This window comes from Schistocerca gregaria, chromosome 5, assembly GCF_023897955.1.
Source record: "Schistocerca gregaria isolate iqSchGreg1 chromosome 5, iqSchGreg1.2, whole genome shotgun sequence".
NCBI classification, from domain to species: Eukaryota; Metazoa; Arthropoda; class Insecta; order Orthoptera; family Acrididae; genus Schistocerca; species Schistocerca gregaria.
In genome coordinates, this window is record NC_064924.1 from 415,624,785 (window position 1) to 415,645,605 (window position 20,821).

At 38.9% G+C, this 20,821-nt stretch overlaps 1 protein-coding gene across 1 annotated transcript in view; it reads right to left on the reverse strand.

Moving 5' to 3' along the window:
* Positions 1-13,229: 13,229 nt before the first annotated feature.
* Positions 13,230-20,821, reverse strand: part of LOC126272398 (ubiquitin-conjugating enzyme E2 R2) — an 89,196-nt gene continuing 81,604 nt past the window's right edge. Inside the window, exon 5 of the mRNA XM_049975221.1 lies at positions 13,230-15,111. Within this exon, the coding sequence (XP_049831178.1) occupies positions 14,871-15,111 (241 nt within the window). The 3' untranslated portion in view covers positions 13,230-14,870. The remainder of the gene's footprint in view (positions 15,112-20,821) is intronic.

Consider the following 20,821-nt stretch of genomic DNA (forward strand, 5'->3'; position numbering starts at 1 on the left):
GCATGCTACATCCGCGGTGCAGAGAACTTTGTGGAAGACTACCTTTCCCCGCATCTGCATGCTAACTGTACTGCAAAATCTGGAGGAGCTCACCCAACTACAAGGCGATGATGATGATATACAGCGAATAATATCAGACAGCAAATCATCGCTCTGTTCAGCCCCATATACTGTCTGGGTCGATGATCTCTGTCCTTTGCAACACCTTTACGGGCACACTCCGCCCTCTGGTCCCTACCGCCCTTCCTCATAGGGTCTTTACTGCCTTGCACGATTTAGCCCACCCTGGGAAGTGAGCTAGGTTACAGAGCTGGTTACAGAGCACTTCGTCTGGCCTGGCACGAAGCACGACTATCGTACTTTGAGCCGTGTGTGTGTCCTGTGCCAGCGCAGCAAGGTCGGCAATCACATTCAACCTCCATTGGGCAAGTTTGACATTCCAAAGGGGCATTTTCGGCACATCCATATCGATGTCGTTTGGTCCCCTCCCCCCTTCCAAGGGTTACAGATACATCTTGTCAATCATTGATCATGTGACCCGCTGGATCGAAACAGTCCCACTTATTGACATGATGGCCAAGACTGTTGCCAGTTCTTTCATATTGGCATGGGTTGCTCAGTTCGGCTGTTCCGTCTCTCACAACCGACCAGGGATGCCAGTTTGAGTCAACCCTCCTTGCATGACTCTGCGAACTCTGAAGCTTACCACAAGCAGGTGAATGGCCTGGTCAAGTGGTGACACTGCACACTCAAGGCCAGGCAATGTGCCACGGTGGCCCTCACATGGGTCCTGCTGGGTATTCGCTCGGGCCATAAAGAAGATGGGAATGCCTCGCTTGCTGAGATTCTATACGGTGAACCCATCCTTCTTGCCACCAAGTTCGTCGTCGATTTATCACCGTCAGCCGCAACCGAGGATCTTCCCGCCCTGCTCGAGTGGGTTCATACCCACATCGCACATCTCTGCACCCCACCTGTGTTTGTCCACAAGGACCTTGCTTCGTGCGGCTCTGTGATGCTGCAGGGTGACACCGTGCAAGCAGCCCTGCAGCCACCTTATTTTGGCCCTCACCTTGAGTTACGTCATGGAACAAATACATTCGTGATCCACTTACATGGACGGCCAGACAGTATCCGTTAATCGACTGAAACCAGAACTGTCACCGGCAATGCTACTGGCCTGCCTTCCGCTAACTCGTCTCCGCCTGTGCAGCCATTGGAACCACAGGACTCGTGCACCACCAACACCCTCACTTCCAGCACCAGCCACCGCTTACAACGATCGCACTGGCACCAAGATTACGAATTTGGGTAATGAAGCTTCTCTCTGCCATGCTCCGCACTACCAAGGCGGGGGGGGGGGGGGGGGGGGTCGCTCTGTAGTGTCTCTAGCACAGAGTGCCCATCTTTGACTTTTTACTTTGGCTTTGGCTTCGTTTGACTGCTTTTGTTCTAGTCTTCACTTTCGGCACGTAACTTGTACTACTGCCATATCTGTTATGTACCAACGATTAATAATTGCATATTCATTATTTAGTGTGTGTTATATCGAACTGATCCTACATGATAACCGTAAGTGCATTACCCACACTGCTGAATAGGACAAAAAGTACGCATTAAATTTTGAATATTGCTAAAAATCACATTTTACTATTAACTTCATTGAAACGAGGCTCAGGGAATCACAAATGGAAGAAATTACTTACAGCTGCTCATACGTGAGTGCTAAAGCCAGTAACAGTCTCTAGGCCCACTTGCAACAGAACATATTTCTATAAAAATGCATAATATTGTTGATGCAGGTTCACAGTTATCACCTGGCAAGATCCAGAGGCTTTTTAAAAACCTTTTTGACAGTAATGTGTGCTTGAACTCAGCATAATATGTTCACCTTTCATAATCGATGTTTCGCAGTAGAAACCTTCTGAATGCATCTGACAGGCAGATAAACTTCAAGTGTCAGAAACTCTCCTCAACTTCTTTTAACAATACAGATGCCAAACTGCTAACTTTATTGCAGTATCACACACACAGGACAATGGCTACTGCACAGAATGGCGAACTGACTTGATCCAGAATAGAAGTCTACAGATAATGTGGTGTTAGAGGTAAAATGCTTACAGTGGAGAACAGTTTAGCCAAACTAAAGGCCCTATTCCAAATTAGACCCAGTTTCTAAATGTTCACTTTAAAATAAGTATAAGGATTAATATGAAAATTTTAAAGCTTCCTAGATTACTGTCCGTTGCTTCCATTTCCAATAAATATGGTTGCTAGATGACACCCGTTGTTAGTAAGCTGTCCATGTTTCACCCTTCTTAGATAACTGACTAGGCCACTTATTCTTCATTTAACTACTCAGTCCACTTAAACTGTGACAGCAAATGAGTATTTCCATGCAGTGATTTTTATTATTATTAGGTAGAATACATGAGAATCAGTGTTGTGGACATTTTCTGCACTTTTGGTGATTTCCGAGTTCCAACACAAAAGAAACTCTCTTTCAAGGCAAAAGCCTATTGAAATGAGTGCTAAGAGCAACTACTAGAGGAAATGAATGAAACTGGATGATGGCTGTTGAGCCCACTGAAATTACTCACAAAACATTAGCACTTTTGAGACTGGAACATTTGCACATGGTGCACGAGACTCTTCCTGTTAATGAGATCTACATTTATTGGACACCTAACTCCTGAGAGCGACAAAAAAACCTGTGGAGATTTGTCTCTGGCAACAGATGTTGGAAATTTTCATTTTTGGTGGTCAGAAGCAGTATTCAGTATTTTAACTGGTGGTGAAATCTGCATGAATCAATTTAAGCCAGAAACTAAGCAACAGTTATGCAGTTGGATCTTCCAGAAATGGACACACACTATGCATATCTAAAAAGTGCAGTTGTAGGGAAAAGAATGGTCAGATTTTCCCCCCAGGAACTTTCTACTTTGCTGTCACTGTTGTGGCTGGAGATTGACCTCCAAGTTTGATTCCTGGATTTTGCTTACTGCTTACACTTTACAAGAATCAATAAAGAATACCCAAAATACAGTCTGCACAGTACCCACAACAATGCAATAGCTCATTGGATATCACATGCAAATTTCTGCTAAACTTGCTTATTCGAATCATTTCTGGTTCTGGGCAGTTTCTTCCTGTTCCCCAAAGTCAATCAGTTTCCATCTGGAGAACAGCAACTGTCTTTAAATATGGTGCATACACAATGGATCTGCCAATGAAGCCTTCATCAAAAGCTCAGAACGGGCGTGGTGGCAAGAAGAACATGCAGGTTAGTTCTTTGAAGATACGTAAAGATATGAGACTTTACAAAGACACCTCAGGACTTCATGAATGTCCCTAGCATATAGGTTATGCCTAGGTAAGGATACACTGCATATTTTCAGTAATGTTAGTTTTATAAGCACAGAAGTAGAAATCCTGTGAAAACATTTAAGTAACATGATACACAGTTCCACACTGTGTGATACTAACAGGTTTGCTCTAAGCACGAAAATCTTGTAACTATTGTAATGTAACAGACTTATCTATTACAGTATGATTTCCTAATCATCATGATACACGATATTTCAGCATTTAGTGTATTACTTAATACACTGTGTCTTGCTATGTTACCATGTATTTAGATTTATGTTTATTCCTTTCACAGTAATTACTCATTGTCTAGAACTATTTTGAATAAGTGAATACCGTGCAAGTAACAAGTTTATTATACTATCCCATTTACAAAATTACTAAGTTTGGAATTTCATGTTTGCATGTTCCTATTTTCTTAAAACAATTTCTAATCCAGAAAGATGACTGTTCAATCACATAAAGAAGTTTTGGGAAACTTAAAGAACAGAAATTTCTAGAAAAGAAATGCATGTCATCATGACTAATTACTGAAACTGTCAACCATTTAGTAAATGATGATCTCTAACAGGGTTCATAAGATAGCTAGATGTACCAAATAATGTTACTGTAAAGTAGAAACCTCTGTAAATGAAAGTAATTAAAATGATAAAGTACTTTAACACCAATTTGAATATTTGAAAAGTTATTGTTTACAACAACATTTAACAAAATTTTGCATGAAGAATCAAATATGCTGAAAATGTGCCCATTACACAGATGTTTACCCTTTTACAGCAAAAAAATATTGTTATGCTTAAGTTCTTATAAACATATAGTTGGTCTTTAGAACATTACTAATTTTCTAGAATGAGCCATGTATTTCTTATTATAAGTTGTTACATTTTTGTATAAGGGATAGCACATAGGCAAACAGACACCTCTGCTTTAGAGTTAGTATCATGGATTTGAAATTATCAGAGACTGGAATCGACAACTGCATGAATTTGTAAATTCATCTCCTGCATCTGGAAGCAATAAGTCTGAAGATACATTCAAATAGTGTGTGGTTGTTATGTTATCTTGAAACATCCTTGACCTGTTATTTCTATATGAAAGTTAAGTGCAAATATTATTTTTGCTCTAACAACATCTCTTTAACTAAAATCATGTGCTGACCTGTCTTGGTCGAAGCACCAGTTACGTCATGTAACAGTTTTTCTGTTGTAACAACAAGATTGTTACATCAGAACAGTGTTCAACTGTATATTGTGCAGATTATCTGTTTGACATGTCTTTGAGGCTGACCTGCCGAGCATATCCCTTTGAGTGAGTATTGAAGCAAGTGCACACACATGAGGGCACACTAACATCTGCAGCAATAGTTGAGAGCCATCAGAATCTTATATAGGGTATTGATTGCTCTAAAGAGCATGCTTTAACAATTTCTGGGTTGGGGATTAACTACCTGGTTGGTCATATGATATCATGCATATGATATGCAGACCAGTCATTTATGCATAGCTCATTAAAAAGGAGCCTAATGCAAGTAACCACTACAAAATTATTAAATAGAATTATTAAATAGAATTTCTGGCCAGTACTTATTTTCAGAAGACGAATTATTTTTGTACTGCTGATATATATTCAGAAAGTGTACAAAACTAGGCTGTTCCCCTTATCCTTAATCAATGGAGTTCATCTTGCAGCCTAAGTGACCTTGAGATGTAATTGATGATAGGAAATTAATGCTATGTACAGACCTACTGTTACGTTACACTATATATTGCTTTCCATATTTTGTCTCACAAGGTAGATTATTAGCTCGGTATCTGAATGAAGTAACGAAGGATGTACTTTAAAATTGTGAATGTTACTATGTCAATTTAATGTACATTTGTTAATCAACAATGCTGTATCATTAACACAATGATTGCCAGGAGGCAGGCACTGGCCACAGTGGAGCCTAGTACCTTACACCTTGGCCTGCTGGTGAAACTTCCACCAGTATGCATGCTAATCAATGTATGTGCATCTAGAAACCACCATTCAATACCCCAATTTTTATGTTCTTATCCAAAAATCATAATTATTGAATCAAATGTATTAATAGTAATAAGAAACAGTTTATACTAAGGAAAGCTGTACATTTTTAAATATTAATGTCACTGAAACATGTGAGAAATTTGACAAGTAACATAAAATCTTTTCACCACTTACCAATTTATAATTAATTGTCTTGAAAATCTGAACCAGTTCATTACCGCAATCGAGGCTGATAGTTACTTATGTACTCATTTATTTGTTATGAACTGTAAATTGTAACCGATGAATTTGCAAAAAGGAAGGAAATCAAGGTGATGAGACCTGGGTATGTTGAAAGAACCGGAGGTTGACAGTTTCAAAGCAAACATTATGCGATAATTGACTAAAACAGGGAAGGAATACAGTAGAAAACAAATGGGTAGCTCTGCAACATGGAGGGCACATGTCCTTGATTGACAACACATCAGTAAACAGGTAACACTGTAGAGACCAAGCATAATTTGTGAAGTGTATTTCAGTTGCTGTTGATAATTTCTCTGACAATTGTTCACAAATACTATTTGCTCAAACTTGCATCTCATTTAATACCCATAATAATTAGCAGTTGCCTCTGTTGTATCACCCTTTGTTTACAACACAGAGAAAACTTTCTGGAAGGCGCTTCCTAATAACATCTGTATATGTGCAGGTTCCAGAGTACTGTAGAAGTCAATCAATATTTTCAATCTTGCGAAGATAAAATATGAAGAAAATGGTATGCAATCAGAATCACCTACTTCTCTTTAAGACCTACATACATTATCTATTAGTTAATTTCTTGGACATTCATTCCAGTGATATCAACATTTGATTGGACATTGTGGTAACATTAGAAGAAGCTTGAAGTTACTCTGCCAATTCTGTGAATTGTGGCTCAGACACTGATTATTGTGTGAAAGTCCAAACAAAACTAGAGTACATTCCAAGCCCAAAAAACATGTACAATAATAGCTTTCAGTAACAAAGAAAAAGGCTGTAGATTTTTTGGTTAAATGAAGGGGAGAGAGAACACTTAAGCTTAAGCAATGTACAAAGCCGGTTTCATAAAATCTGAACATGAATTGAGTAAATGGAAGACTGAGTTACACGAAGTACCATAGATGTGCCAAAATGATACTCAAAAAATTTGAAAGAAAAAGTATTCGAAAAATTTAGAGTTGCTAATGAGAGTCAATGCACCATTACCAAGGGAAATCTACAATACCGGGTGCCCTGAATTTCAAGTGATATGATCATTTCTGGCATCCAGCAAATTATAAGAGGAAGAGGAAGTTGCAAAATTAGGAAGTTTCATGCAAACTGCACTTTGTCATTTCAATTGCAAGGAGGGGGGGGGGGGGGGGGGGGGGGGAGGGGGGGGAGAGGGAGGGGGGGGAGAGAGAGAGAGAGAGAGAGAGAGAGAGAGAGAGAGAGAGAGAGAGAGAGAGAGAGAGAGAGAGAGAGAGAGAGAGAGATATATGGGGGTAAGGGGAGGGGGGGGGGGGTAGCTTGTGCAATCTAGGAATTCTATGACTTGTACATATACAACAATGTGCCAGAGATAATTAGCAGCAGATTTCTGTTTTTTGCAACTGTATCTCTGTTGCCACGAAAATGGTGGCAAATTAGATTTGAAAAAAACAAAGGAAAATACAGATTACTCACAAAAGTCTTGTAACTGACAGCACAACCTGAATAAAATGGGAGAGAATAATTTTGAGTGTTGCATCCAAAAACATCGTCTTACCATTTGTAGAGAATAATTCGCTGCTTTTGTTGGACTCCTGGCCTGTACATAACGACTTCTCTGTCTTCAGGACAATGGTGAAAATACTGTTAGTATAATTCAGATTCCAAGTGTGATTCAGCCTTTCAATAAGAAAATTTTTTTTAACAGTTTAAAACATTTTTTTCAGGTAATTGTTGGACAACACAATTTCTGATAGTTCTTTGTCATTTCAGATTTATCAGCAGAATAGTACTGTTAAACTTCTGTCATTTTTGCACCATCAGTTTGCATCACCGCACTTCACAAATTTGATCAACTACACATAGTACGCAACACAATATACAGAATGACCACTTCTTATTACAATCCAATTTTGTCTGAATAAAACTAGTTAATACCGTGAAGCTCCTGAATGCATTAATTTCTCTCATCAGGTGTGCCTGGTATAAGGAAAATGTTTGTTTTCATCATCTCACATAAGCTTCGCATTTTTGTGATGACTACAAGGAATAAAAAAGGAACTATTGCATTTTGAGAATGAAATCGTGGTCCGGATAGGATGTATTCTTTCTATCGAGTGCACAATTTGCCAATTTCAACCCCGGATCATTTTCAACCACGTATCTTAAGCTTTAAAAATGTGCTTGAAAATTACCCAGAGCTGAAACTATCCTAGTGAATGGATAATAAAAATAATACAGCCTACTTGGGCTGTGTTTTCATTCTCAAAACACACTGAGGTTGGGGGACCCGATAAAAATTTTTTGAAGTAGTTTCACTGTTAACAAAAGATACGTTATTCAAAAATTATCATAAGAACTGTGCTACAGGAATTGTTATAAACATATTTAATGTGAACACATTAAAGTCTTGACCGATGGAAGTCATCTGTAATGTAACGTCATACAATGCCTTGATTTTATTTCCTCTGCTGATCAGATGTGTAAAAATTACATCTGCAACACTTTACCTGTCAATACGAGCTGCAGATTGTTAAAAAAATTAATGAAACGAGCCACTTCTGCTATGGTGTAAGTGCTTAAAATTCATGCAAGTTCCTTTGTACTTTGCATCAGGAGGCACTATGTCCTCTTGTCATGGCAACGTCTGCTTATTTGCCGATTTGAGCACTGTACAAACTGCTGCTACAAGCAGTTCTTCATGCAGCAAAATCGACAACTTTAACTGTTTTTCCAAAAATATTTGCAGTGTGCCTTAGCAAATAAATTTTGACAATGCATTTCTTTCAGTGTATTCGATCTGTGTGAAAAATTTCTGGGTAGTTTTCGATGTCAAATTGAATCATTTCCTTATAAGCAAAGAAGGGAAAGGTGGAAGGAGTATATAGAAGTGCTGCACAAGAGAAATAAAATCGAAGGCAATGTTATAGGAAGGAAAGAGGGTGTAGATCAAGGTGAGATAGGAGATACAATACTATGAGAAGAATTTGACAAAGCACTGAAAGACCTAAGTAAAAACGAGAGCCCCAGAGTAGGTGGCATTCCCCAGAACTACTGATCATCTTGGGAGAGCCCGCCATGATTGAACATTTCACCTTGTATGCAAGACGTATGACAGGCAAAACACCGTCAAGCTTCTAGAATTTAATAATTCCAGCTGCAAAGACAGCAGGAGCTGACATGTGAATATTAACAAACTATAAGATTAATATGTCGTTTAAAGAAGAATTTTATTGCTTTGGTAGATTTTAAGAAAACTTTTGATAACCTCAACTGGAAAATACTCTTTGAAATTCTGAAGGGAGTGAAAGGCTATATACAACTTGCACAGAAACCAGACAGCAGTTATGAGACGAGGGACATGAAAGGGAAGCAGTGGTCGAGACGGGAATAGGACAGGGTTGTGGCCTATCCGCTTTTTATTTGATCTGTACAACAAGCAAAAAGTAAAGGAAATCAATGACAAAATTTGGAGAACACGCTATAGTTCATGGAGAAGAAACAAAAACTTTCCAGTTTGCCAATGACATTGTCATTGAAGAGCAGTTGAATGGAATGGACAGTGACTTGAAAGAAGGATATAAGATAAACATCACAGAAGCAAAACAAGGGTAATGGAATGTAGTCTGATTAAATCAGGCAATGCCGGGAATTAGATTACGAAACACGTCACTGAAAGCAGTAGACAAAAGTTTTGCTGTTTGGGCAGTAAAATAATTGATGATAGCAGAAGTAGAAGGGTTAATGGAGACTAGCAACGAAAAAAAAGATGTTCCTGAAGAACAAAAATTAATTATCCTCGAATAAAGATGTAAGTGCTAAGAAGTCATTTATGAAGGTATTTGTCTGGAGTGTAGCCTTGTATGGGAGTATAACATGGATGAAAAACAGTTCAAACAAGAAGGGGCTAGAAGCTTTTGAAATACGGTGCTACGGAAGAATGCTGAAGATGAAATAGGTAGATTGTGTAACTAATGAGGTGGTACTTAATAGAACTGATGAGAAAAGAAATTTTAGGAACAAAAGAAGAGATTGGTTGATATGAAACATTGTTACATCAAGGGATCACCGTGTGTGTGTGTGTGTGTGTGTGTGTGTGTGTGTGTGTGTGTGTGTGTGTGTGTGTGTTTGTGTTTTGGGAAGGAGGTGGGGTGAACTGTACAGTGAGAGCAAGGGATGAATGCAATCAGTCAGTAGTCAGTTTATGTTGCAGTAGTTATTAGGAGATGATGAAGCTTGCACAGGATAGAGTAGCATGCAGTGCTATATCAAACCAGTCTTTGAACTTATGACCACAACAATATCTGTACGTTCTACTTTAGGATAAAAGACACTTTTGCAGGTTCAAATCCAGCAGTGTTACCCAGTACCCATCATTCTTCTGCATCAAACAGTAATCAAAATTTATGCACAGTAATATTGTTTTTGTAATATTATTAACAAGGTTCTGCAAATTTTAGATTGTTTGTATCACTTCCCTTTCTACAAGTGGCTTCATAAATTGCCCAGAAACATAGGATGAATGCCCCATTTCCACTACATTAACAAATTTTAAAAAAATATTTCTTACATGAAACTCAACAGGAAGATCACTATCTGTACTCTGTGTGCTTGTAGTATTAACTTCCTCCTCATGCTCCCTTACATGGATTAGGCGATTTCAACTGTTCAGGTCAGTTAACTGCAGCTGTCAGTTCTGTGGTCTCTCTGTCTTGTCCCTCTGTGTGTGTAGTCAAGAATTTGTTTTGGAAGCGTATTTTCAGGCATTTTATCTACCTGATCCCACCCTCTCATTCTATTTAGATTTATTATATCGTGCACTGAATCAACTTGTGATACATTCCTAAAGTCTCATTTCTGAAGTGATGATCTCTGATGCACCCTTCAACACAATGGACAAATATCATTTCTGCAGCCTGGTTTCTGCTCATATACTTTGACATGGGAACCCAAGTTCCAGATTCATAGGGCACAGGAGGTACTGAATGGATTTTGTAGAACTTCATCTATGTCTCTTTTGTGGCTTGCCTTTGTAGCGTACTTCTAATGGTTCCATGGATGGCATTACATTTTAGGACCTTTATATCACTTTCATAATGAAAATTTTGTTCCATTTCACTGAAAACTTGAAATTGGGGCACAATTATTATTTCTTACAATGATTAACTGCAGTTTGTCAATTAAAAGCCAATGACAATGTTAATAATATCCACGGCTTACAAGAATTCACTGACAGAACATTTCCAATTAAAGTATGCTACAAAACCAGCAGCTAATTACAGTGTTAATTTTCTTTTTTCTTTCTTTCTTTTTTTTTTTTTGTAAACTGTCTCCTATTATTTGAAATTGTGTACCTGCACATGGCTGATGAAGTATATGAATTGAGAACAGTCACAGTACGTTCCATATGCAGAATAAACTTCTGATCTGTTTCCCTTCACAATGGTAATATTTCAGACATTCCATGTATCAAACAATGGAAACTCCAGGTATGAATATCAAGAATGTACGAAAATATAGATAGTTACTTACCATAAAGAAGACATGTCAAGTTGCTGACAGGCACAATAAAAGGCGCGCACGCGCACACAAGCACGCACGCACACACACACGTCAGTGTCTTTTTATTGTGCCTCTCTGCAACTTGACATGTCTTCTTTACATGTAAGTTGCACTCTACAATTTCCTACATTGTACACATGCCATTTAATTTTTGATGTTTCCACAAGTATATTAAAACAGTGGGTCATGTTTCAGTATGTTTTTATAGTTGGTAAAAAACCCATATTACTAGTATGGCAGCCTGGCAAACATTTCATGTAATTTGTACACAATCAGACCAAATCCCTCAGTCAAGTTATTGTGGCCAGTAAAAGTAAACTGCAGACAGTTTACAACTATACTCTAATAAATTTACATGGTATTATCAGCTTCTCCAAACCATAGCATCTAAAGTTGTATCGTGTAACTTTATAGAATGGGGTAACACTTCCTTAGGCACTGTACAGCAAGGTATGCACTATTCAGCACGCCTCGTTTTTGACATGCTTTCATCAGAAATGGCAAAAATCTGTGACAAACCCCAGAAAGGTTTCCTTGTAGCACACTCCTATTCTGCGCAAGAGTTCCTCACAGCCGTTGAGAAATTTTCTGTGGGATATGTTATTTGTTTCTATGTGTGTAGTTTTTATTATTAATTCTTTAATTTATTGTTTACATATTCTTAATGTGCATTCCAAGTCATCATCTCCCCACGCCACGGAACAGCTCTACTGCCTGTTGCTTCTGAATCTTTCTCCTATGGAGATATGATAATACACTCTTTGTTATCAGTACTGCCAAACAAACTGTTCTTGAAGAGTGCTCAGTAATTAAGACACTACAAAGCATTTCTACATTTTAAATCCTGGGAACTAGCATTCACTGTTAAGCGTCGTATATGCTATTTTCTTGTAAAACCTTCCTCGAAAACTGCTTACAGTACTCACATCATACCTTCAGCCTTCTCATCCCCTCCCCTCATTCCTTCCTTTAGTAATTACTTCTCTGTAACAGAGCTGTGTCTACAGTAAGACTGTGACAAATTCTGCCCCTACAGTAGCCCTACCAGATTATTAACTGATCTCTATGACATAGTTTGAGAGGTTTTAAATGGTGATATAAAGGGGAAGAGGGGGGCAATCTCAACCTTTTGCCCAGGAAAGGCTTGCATTGTAGGGTAAAACAACTTTATCAAAGTTCTTTTTTAACAGGGGTTTTGCAGTGTGCAAGGCAATTCCTCGTATCTTATTAAAAGTCAGAGTGTGGTCCTAGCTTTTAAGCTTTTATAATAGATTTGTGATCATCTCTGACACTGTAATACAGACCCAATCCACTTTAACTTGAAATTCCAATCATGCAGTCTGTAGTCTTTATTCATGTCTCTTTCACTGACCTATTCCCTTCCTTCTTGCCTGTTACTTTCATTTGTTAAGTTACTGGTGGATTTTTCCACATTAAAGTCGGATATTTAGTACTCCCTTTTTCCTTCATTATTCCATCAAGCTGAGGTAAGCTTATCTCGGCATTCTCATTTCAATGCACTATACGTCCACCAATCTCACTGAACCAGCAGAAGCATATCAGTAAATTGACATCTATTCTCATGTACTGTCACCTAAATCATGCAACACCAGCATCAGCAATGCAGCTGAAGTCCTGTTTCTGTTTCCCAAAGCAAATATTATATATTTTAAAACTTGTCTCAAAAGCACAGCTCATGAAACAAAACAAGAGTGAAATGCCTACAATGAATGAAATTCCAAGCTCACAATGAGAACTGAAAATTCACACATGTTCAACAAACAACTACAAAAAAACCACTAAGGAGTCAAAGTTTTTCCAACACTTGCCCTAACAGAAAGTGAGCATGTCAGCACTGTTAAAACAATGCCCTCCTACATGACATTAAGAATAATGATACTGACTTCTAACAAATTGCACATGCTGACACTTGTTAAGAATCATAGACATTCTAGATAACAAGTCTTTTATTCAGCTCTCATTTTCAATTTAAGTTTTAGACTTTCATAAAAAAAAGTATTATGAAGGGGAAAGATCACATTACACTCACGAAAGTCACACATGAGTAGTTCTGATTAAAATTTCATACTTCATTTCCAACATCACTTTCAGCAGTATTTACAAGCTTTTGTTATGAAATTCACGAATCATACAGCACAAATCAAATTAACTAAGAGAGATTAAGGTGTTTCTATAACAAGAGTAGCAGTAACAACAAAAATAAAGAAAAAGACACTAGCTACACACAACAATTTAGAAAGAAGAGTAATCTCTGATAATTAATATTAAAAGATATATGGTGCAATATAATATTAAATTAATGGGAGTTCTCTCTCTCTCTCTCTCTCTCTCTCTCTCTCTCTCTCTCTCTCTAAAACTACACACACACACACACACACACACACACACACACACACCATATTTATAAGGGATAAACACAAACTCTCGTAAGATGATATAATCACTAAGTTTATTGATGAATATAACATGCCAAAATGCCACACAGAAAGAACTGCACTGTGCTCAAGACTGTACCTTTCCATGTAAACTACAGCATATAGCTTTTGTCTTGCAGTACATGTGTTTTAATGGATACATATATTCAAATATTTTAATGACCTTTTATTGGTAGCATTTTGGCATCTATATAGAAATAACAGGAACAACTAAATTTTAATTTAATTTATTAATAAAGTAGAACAAGATCACAATACAGCAAACCTATACGACTCCACAAGTGTATAATGTGAACCACCAAAAAATTTATCTCTACTCATTTATACATTTACAACCAAAGGACGAATTAATCACCAGCATTAACACACACAAGTCCTGAAGGCAGGAGTAGATCATCTTGAGCTGAAGAGATCCAACTACCTAACATACAGTTAATGATAACACGGCACTGTAGGTTGGGCACTTGTTCACCGGGAGCACCACACTTTTCCAAGAGAGGGTTTTGAGGTGCACAGTGAAAGGTACATCATTATATACACCTGGAGCATACTACAAACGTGGAGCTATGTGCAGTAGGCAGGTTGTATTCCAGTTTGTGTTCAGTATGTACAAACCTATGTTTAGAACATCGTCACCTTTGTTGAAATATGACAGAAGAAAGATAAATGTACAAAGCCAAACTGAAATTTGTGTTTTGTTGAACTGTCCACAGAAAATTTATGGAGATTTTTGAATTTGCATCTTATAAAATGCTAATGAAACTGAAGACCAGTGTTAAAAACAGAGCAACCTTCCTTCCTGAAGTTATGAACGAGGATAATAGTTCTGTGATAGGCATAACATACTGCATCACATGGATTTTGTTTCCAACAATGCACAAATTCTCCCGAAGTGTAGTAGATTACCCTGTAATGCACATGTGCTTGCAATGTGAAGTGCAATGCAGTTCACATTTATACTACACACCTCTGATTTCTGCATGCTTTTAGCATTTGAACTACAGACTAACATGGGTAATGACATACAACTGTTTCTTTCCATCTTCTTTGCTCTTTTTCTTAAGGACTTCTCAAACAGTAAGCACAAATACTACTACTAGCATTATGCATTACAGAGATACAATCATGGACATGAAATTGTGACCTGTCAACCCCCTCCAAGCACTCTACCCTGCCATGCCGTTTCGTGACACCAGCAATTTCCATTGACTGGATACAAATGTCAACAGCAAACACACGCCAAGACGAATGTCATCACGACTCGCCATTTCCACTGTCATCTGCATCACCATCACCGTCCGCATCACCATCCTCTTCATCATCGTCGTCATCATCGTCGTCAAGATCGTAGTCATCATCATAAAAGTCTGTCATATCGAGCACAGGTTCGGTGGCTGGCTTTGACACCTGTGTCTTGATACAATAGTCCTCTAATGTCGTAGGCACTACAACCCCATCTTTCTCTGCTTCAAGTCGGGCAGCTAACACTTGTTTCCTGGAAGTTAACAGATATTTACAAATTTAAAACAGATTTATGTATTATTTCATGGCACAAGAGATTAAGTATTTGTTTTTCGTTTTTGAGGCTGATATGTACAAAATCTCTACTGCTTACACAACACATAAAACACAAGGTATCAATATTAGTTTAGTGTAGAAGGAATAGTACATAATTTTAACTCCACAGAACCCCAATTTATTTATTACTTCATGACAACACCGTTTCTCCATTAAGCACAATTTGAGAAAAATTTAGGAGTTGAAAAAGAGTCAGTCACAGGGAGGAGGTATGTAGTAGCAATCACCTACATGGCAGTCAGGAAACTACTAATAGCAGAAACTATACCGTACAACTATTTCTTCAATCAGTGTCATTATTAACAGTGATTTACTCCCAATGTCTGAATTCTTGGAATTTGGGGAGGTTAGGGTGACTTATAGTAACACAGTAACCTTTATCTCTTAAATGAGGACTCGAGAGGACAACTTGCCCTCATTGTAAAGTTAAGCTGAATTTATTTTTCAATCACAAGGGGTGAAAAAAAGCAACTTTATTGAAAGCTATTTACTGAACTTATAAGTTGCTAATTTCAGTAAGTAATGATACAGTCACTACTGTATCTCACCCAGCTACCTCAGTAAACAACTATTTGTATCTTATTCCCAGCTGCAGTTCTGTCTATTTTACTAGACCACAATTAGGTTCCACATACGATATTTGCATATGCCCTGAACCTCTGATCACCCCCATGAAGTATCTACAGAGGAGTGACCCCCATGAAATATCTAAACAGGAGGGACCTACTGATTGAGCAAGCACTTTAATTTTTTTTTTTTCCTTCAGCAGTCCTGAAGACTAATTACTGTGCCCAGAAATGAGTACCAACCAAATCACGAATTTTCCCACCCCTGCCACAACCTTATTTCACCACTCACCCCTCTCAATCTACTCCTCCACTGAGCATCGCACACCTCATTCCACTTGTGGCCAGACACAGTTCAGCGGGTACCACATTCCAATCCCGTGCATCTGCTGCCTCTGTCCCAGCTGTTTGCCACCTCATTTTCTGCATGTTTTACAATATTTATTTAGGCAGAATGCTCTTCATTTCTCTGGTATTATTAAGCTTACCCTGTGTATTTTAAATGGAGATTCAATGTTCTTTCTGATAATGATTCTAATTAGTTTTTCAAGCTTTCTTCACCACGTGGATGTTAAGACAGCAGAGTGAAATACCTTCCAACAACCTTTAAACTTTTCCAAGAAACTTCAGATCCTACAATTTACATATTAGAATAAAGATATCCACAAATTCTGTTACAGAAATAGAGGAAGTTAATAATAAATTTAAAGGTGGCCAACAGAAAATCTGGCCAAACATTAGGTAGCAGTGTGGACAGATAAACAAAAACCATTTAAAATCACTTAATGGAATGAAGATTAAAAGAAAGAATAAGAAAGTATTACAGGCAATGGCAGTATAATAATAATATTAAATTTTGACAGTAACGTATCACAGTTACATAAATAAATCATAACTATTAGCTCATCTGACACTAATGAAGTCCCATGATGTGTAGTATTCACAGTTTAGGCAGCATTCAGAAAAATGCAGCAAATATTATTTGCCATGTTCAGTGAAACAGTAAATCATTAGCCTTAGTGGATACAGCAGATCTCAATTTCTCCCTAGCAAACTAAAATACCTTTACAAAATTGTTAAGGCTTTCGTGGCCACTTGTTGACAAATTGGCCATTTGGTTCTATCTCTGGTTCTTAGGCCAAAGTTAGTCCGGTGATTTTTCTGACTTTTGCCAGAACGAGGGGTTGTCATTGTCAAAGCTTCACTCTCCACTGCTGGTAGCTCACTTGTGTCAAGCTTGCAGTTACAGATCATATGAGTGTCTACTTGGTGTGTCAACATCTGGGGCTTTTCCATGGTCATTACTGCTGTGGTTCTCCCCTTGCTACCAGCAAAGGTCTTTTACTGCAGTGCAGGAATCCAGGATTCATTGACCTTGAGGCTTTCCTCTTTCTTGTTGAACCTATTGTCACGTCTCAGGATTTCTATAGCTTCCCTCAAGAAGTAGGGTGGTAGCTCTTCTTCACAGTAAGACCTTAAATGTCACTGAATTTTATTATGTGGTCAGGCTAACACATGACTAATTTCTGCAACTGTGCCAACCTGCAATGCTGCTTACTTTCGATGATCCTGGTGTTGACTGATGATCCAGTTATTCCAACAGACTTTTACATACATACATGGTATGCGGTGTATTCCCAACATTACACGTCTGTTTCTTTTGTACCTTGCCAATCTAACAACACTTTAATCCTCTGTCAATTTATAGCATGCAGTGCTGCGGCTCACATACTCATCTTGCTTGCATTACAAACATATTGATCAATCCTGTTCCTGCACTTGTTAGTGCAGGTATTAGTCCATGAATATATGTGTGTGTGTGTGTGTGTGTGTGTGTGTGTGTGTGTGTGTGTGTGTGTGTGTGTGTGTGTGAAACACTGTTTCCCAGGTTTTCACAACGCCTCGTATCCAGCATATTTAGAAGTGGTAGCTGTTAGTCCTTTTCCATCTCCACAGTAAATTTTATGTCGGCATGGAGACTATTTGGATGTCTTAGGCAGTCACCAAGCTGTTCCTCTCCATCACTCCAACCAACAAAGGTATCATGACATTAACTATATCACAGCTCCGAAGTTGTTTTTTGAGAGATCAGCAGTACTAGGATTGGATGTGATGGTCTGGGAAATCTGATTTTTAACTAGGCTGATGGGGTAGTTACGTCCAATGAAGGCTGAGATGACAACGGTGGAGTATTGCTGTAAAGGGTCTGCAACTGAACAAATGTTTACCAGAAGTGCCAAGGCTGCCTGGGAGGAAATATTTGATATGAAAAGGATGGCAACTGTCAAAATGTAGGTACTGTTGTTTGATAGTAGATTTAATGTGACAGCTGGCCTTCAGTGAGGATGAGATCAACAGCAAGAAAGTGGCATGGAATTTGCAACAGAACCATGTGAAATTTAATTTGGAAAAGGTATTTAGAGATTCCAGGAATTTTAATACGTCATCCGCACTGTGAGTCCATATATCAAAGACATCATCAATGATGAAACTTCCTGGCAGATTAAAACTGTGTGCCCGACCGAGACTCGTACTTGAGACCTTTGCCTTTCGCAAGCAAGTGCTCTACCATTTGAGCTACCGAAGCACGGCTAACACCCGGTCCTCACAGCTTTACTTCTGCCAGTATCTCGTCTCCTACCTTCCAAACTTTACAGAAGCTCTCCTGCGAACCTCGCAGAACTAGCACACCTGAAAGAAAGGATACTGCAGGACATGGCTTAGCCACAGCCTGGGCGATGTTTCCAGAATGAGATTTTCATTCTGCAGCGGAGTGTGCGCTGATATGAAACTTCCTGGCAGATTAAAACTGTGAGGACCGAGCGTGAGTCATACTTTGGTAGCTCAAATGGTAGAGCACTTTCCCACAAAAGGCAAAGGTCCCGATTTCGAGTCTCAGTCAGGCACACAGTTTTAATCTGCAAGGAAGGTTCATATCAGCACACACTCTGCTGCAGAGTGAAAATCTCATTCTGGAATCATCAATGATGTAAACTAAACCAGATGCTGAAGGCTTATGGATCTCAGGACAGCCCCCTCCAAGTAACCCACGAGAAGGTTGACACACAAAGGAGCCATCCTGGTTCCCACAGCCACACTCCTGATCTGTTTGTATGTCTTCCCCTCAAAGGTGAAATAGTTGTTGGTAAGTATAAAGTTGATTAAGGTAGGTAGGAAGCATGTCAAATGTCTGGCATCAGATAGGAGCTGAATGAGTAAATGTTCAGCACCAGCAGGACCATGCACGTGGGGGGTGTTGGTATATACAGAGGAAGCATCAATGGTGACAAGCAAGGTGTGTTGTGGAACTGGGATGGGAACAGAATTCAGACAATCTAGGAAATGGCTGGTGCCTTTAACATACGAGGGAAATCTCTGTACTATGAGGTGTAGGTGTTTATCAACTACAGCAGATATATGTTCGGTGGGGGGCTTTGAAGCCAACAACTATAGGATGGCCAGGGCGATTGATTTTGTGTATCTTAAGAAGAAGGTAAAAGGTGGCCGTGGGTGGTTTGGGTGGGTAAGAAGTTGTATAGATTGAGATGGCAGTCCTTGTGAGGGGACTGGGTTTTTAAGTATGAACTGCAGGTCAGTTTGAATCACAGGAATGGGATCTCAATGGCAGATGACATATGCAGAGGTGTTAGACAGCTGGTGTAAACCTTCACTAACACACTCCTGTTGGTCAAGATGACAGTGGTAGATTCTCTGTCTGCTGGGAGGATAATGATGAAGTAAGCAGCTTTTAGGGATTGCAGAGCCTGGAGTTCTACAGAGGACAAGTTAGGTCATGTAGGAACCTGAGGTAGGCTTGTGAAGCAATGCTGGATGTGGGGTATTCTTGAAAGGCTTGTAAGGGATGATTCTGAGGTAGTGGTGGTGGAGCAGGTTGGGATTGTTGTCTGAAATGTTCAAGGCAGGGTTCAATGTCAGGTTTCCTGTTGGAAAAGTATTGGGATTGCATTGCGAAGTGATATTTCCAGATGATTTCATGTGTGAAAAAAAGTAGGTCCTTCATCAAAGTAGCACAGTTAAATGCAGGTGTAGAGCTGAAAGTGAGACCCTTGAATAATACATGAAATTCAGGAAGGGAGAGTGCTCCAAACACGAGGCTGAGAACATTGTAGTGTTGTGACTGGTTCTTTTGATTGAGTTATTACTGGTCTGGCAGATAGTGGTGAAGGCTGTGGGATGTTAAGGAGGTTGGCCGAGCTCTGTTTGATAGAGAGGAGGTGTGGTTGATGGTGTGGCTGTTTAGGAAGCTGCAGAGAGAGACAGGAAGGGCAACACCATGGTCGAGGTAGTTCAGGAGAATGTGGGACAGCTTTTTTAGGTGAAGTCTGGCATGTTGTTGAAGTTTGAAGTTGGCTTAATGGATGATACCAAAGAAAATGTGAGGGGCAGATAACTGCAAGATTTTGTACAAGGAGAGAAGGCTGGTGGAGTGTAAACTGGCAGATGAGGCATACAGGTGACATTACCAGGGTAAGTGCATGGGATTGCTGTATTTGAAACTGTAAAGGATACTGGTGTTGTGCACAATTACATCCAGAAACAGGGACTTTCAATATCAGGCCTTTGGGAGTAACTCCAAGCGAAAAGTAGGTTCCCAGAAACAGAATGTGCGACCTTAGTTTTTACAGTGTGAAAGAGTATTTTCAAAAAGATGGGATGTAATGTGTGATGAGATCATAATGGCATGAAAGGATGATTCGGAGTGTCAGAAATGGCAGAAGTAGCAAAGAAGAGAAGCAGAGCGTGGGAAAGGACAGAAAAACAGAAGAAAAGGAAAACTTCAGAAAAATCAGAAAAATTTGTACAAAAAAGTGAGAACACATAACAGTTAACAAGAGATAATGAGTGGGTGACAATTTCTCACCAGAAAACTGGACTGGAAGAGAAGAAATGCATTAGGGAAAGTCACAAAAAAAAAAAAAAATTAATTTAAAAACAGGGCAAAGGGGAAGTCATAGAAGAAAATGTAAACTACTGCTTGGCAAAGTAATGAAGGAGACGGTAGTAAAAGTGTATCAGTGATTTGGCGAAAAACAAAAGCAT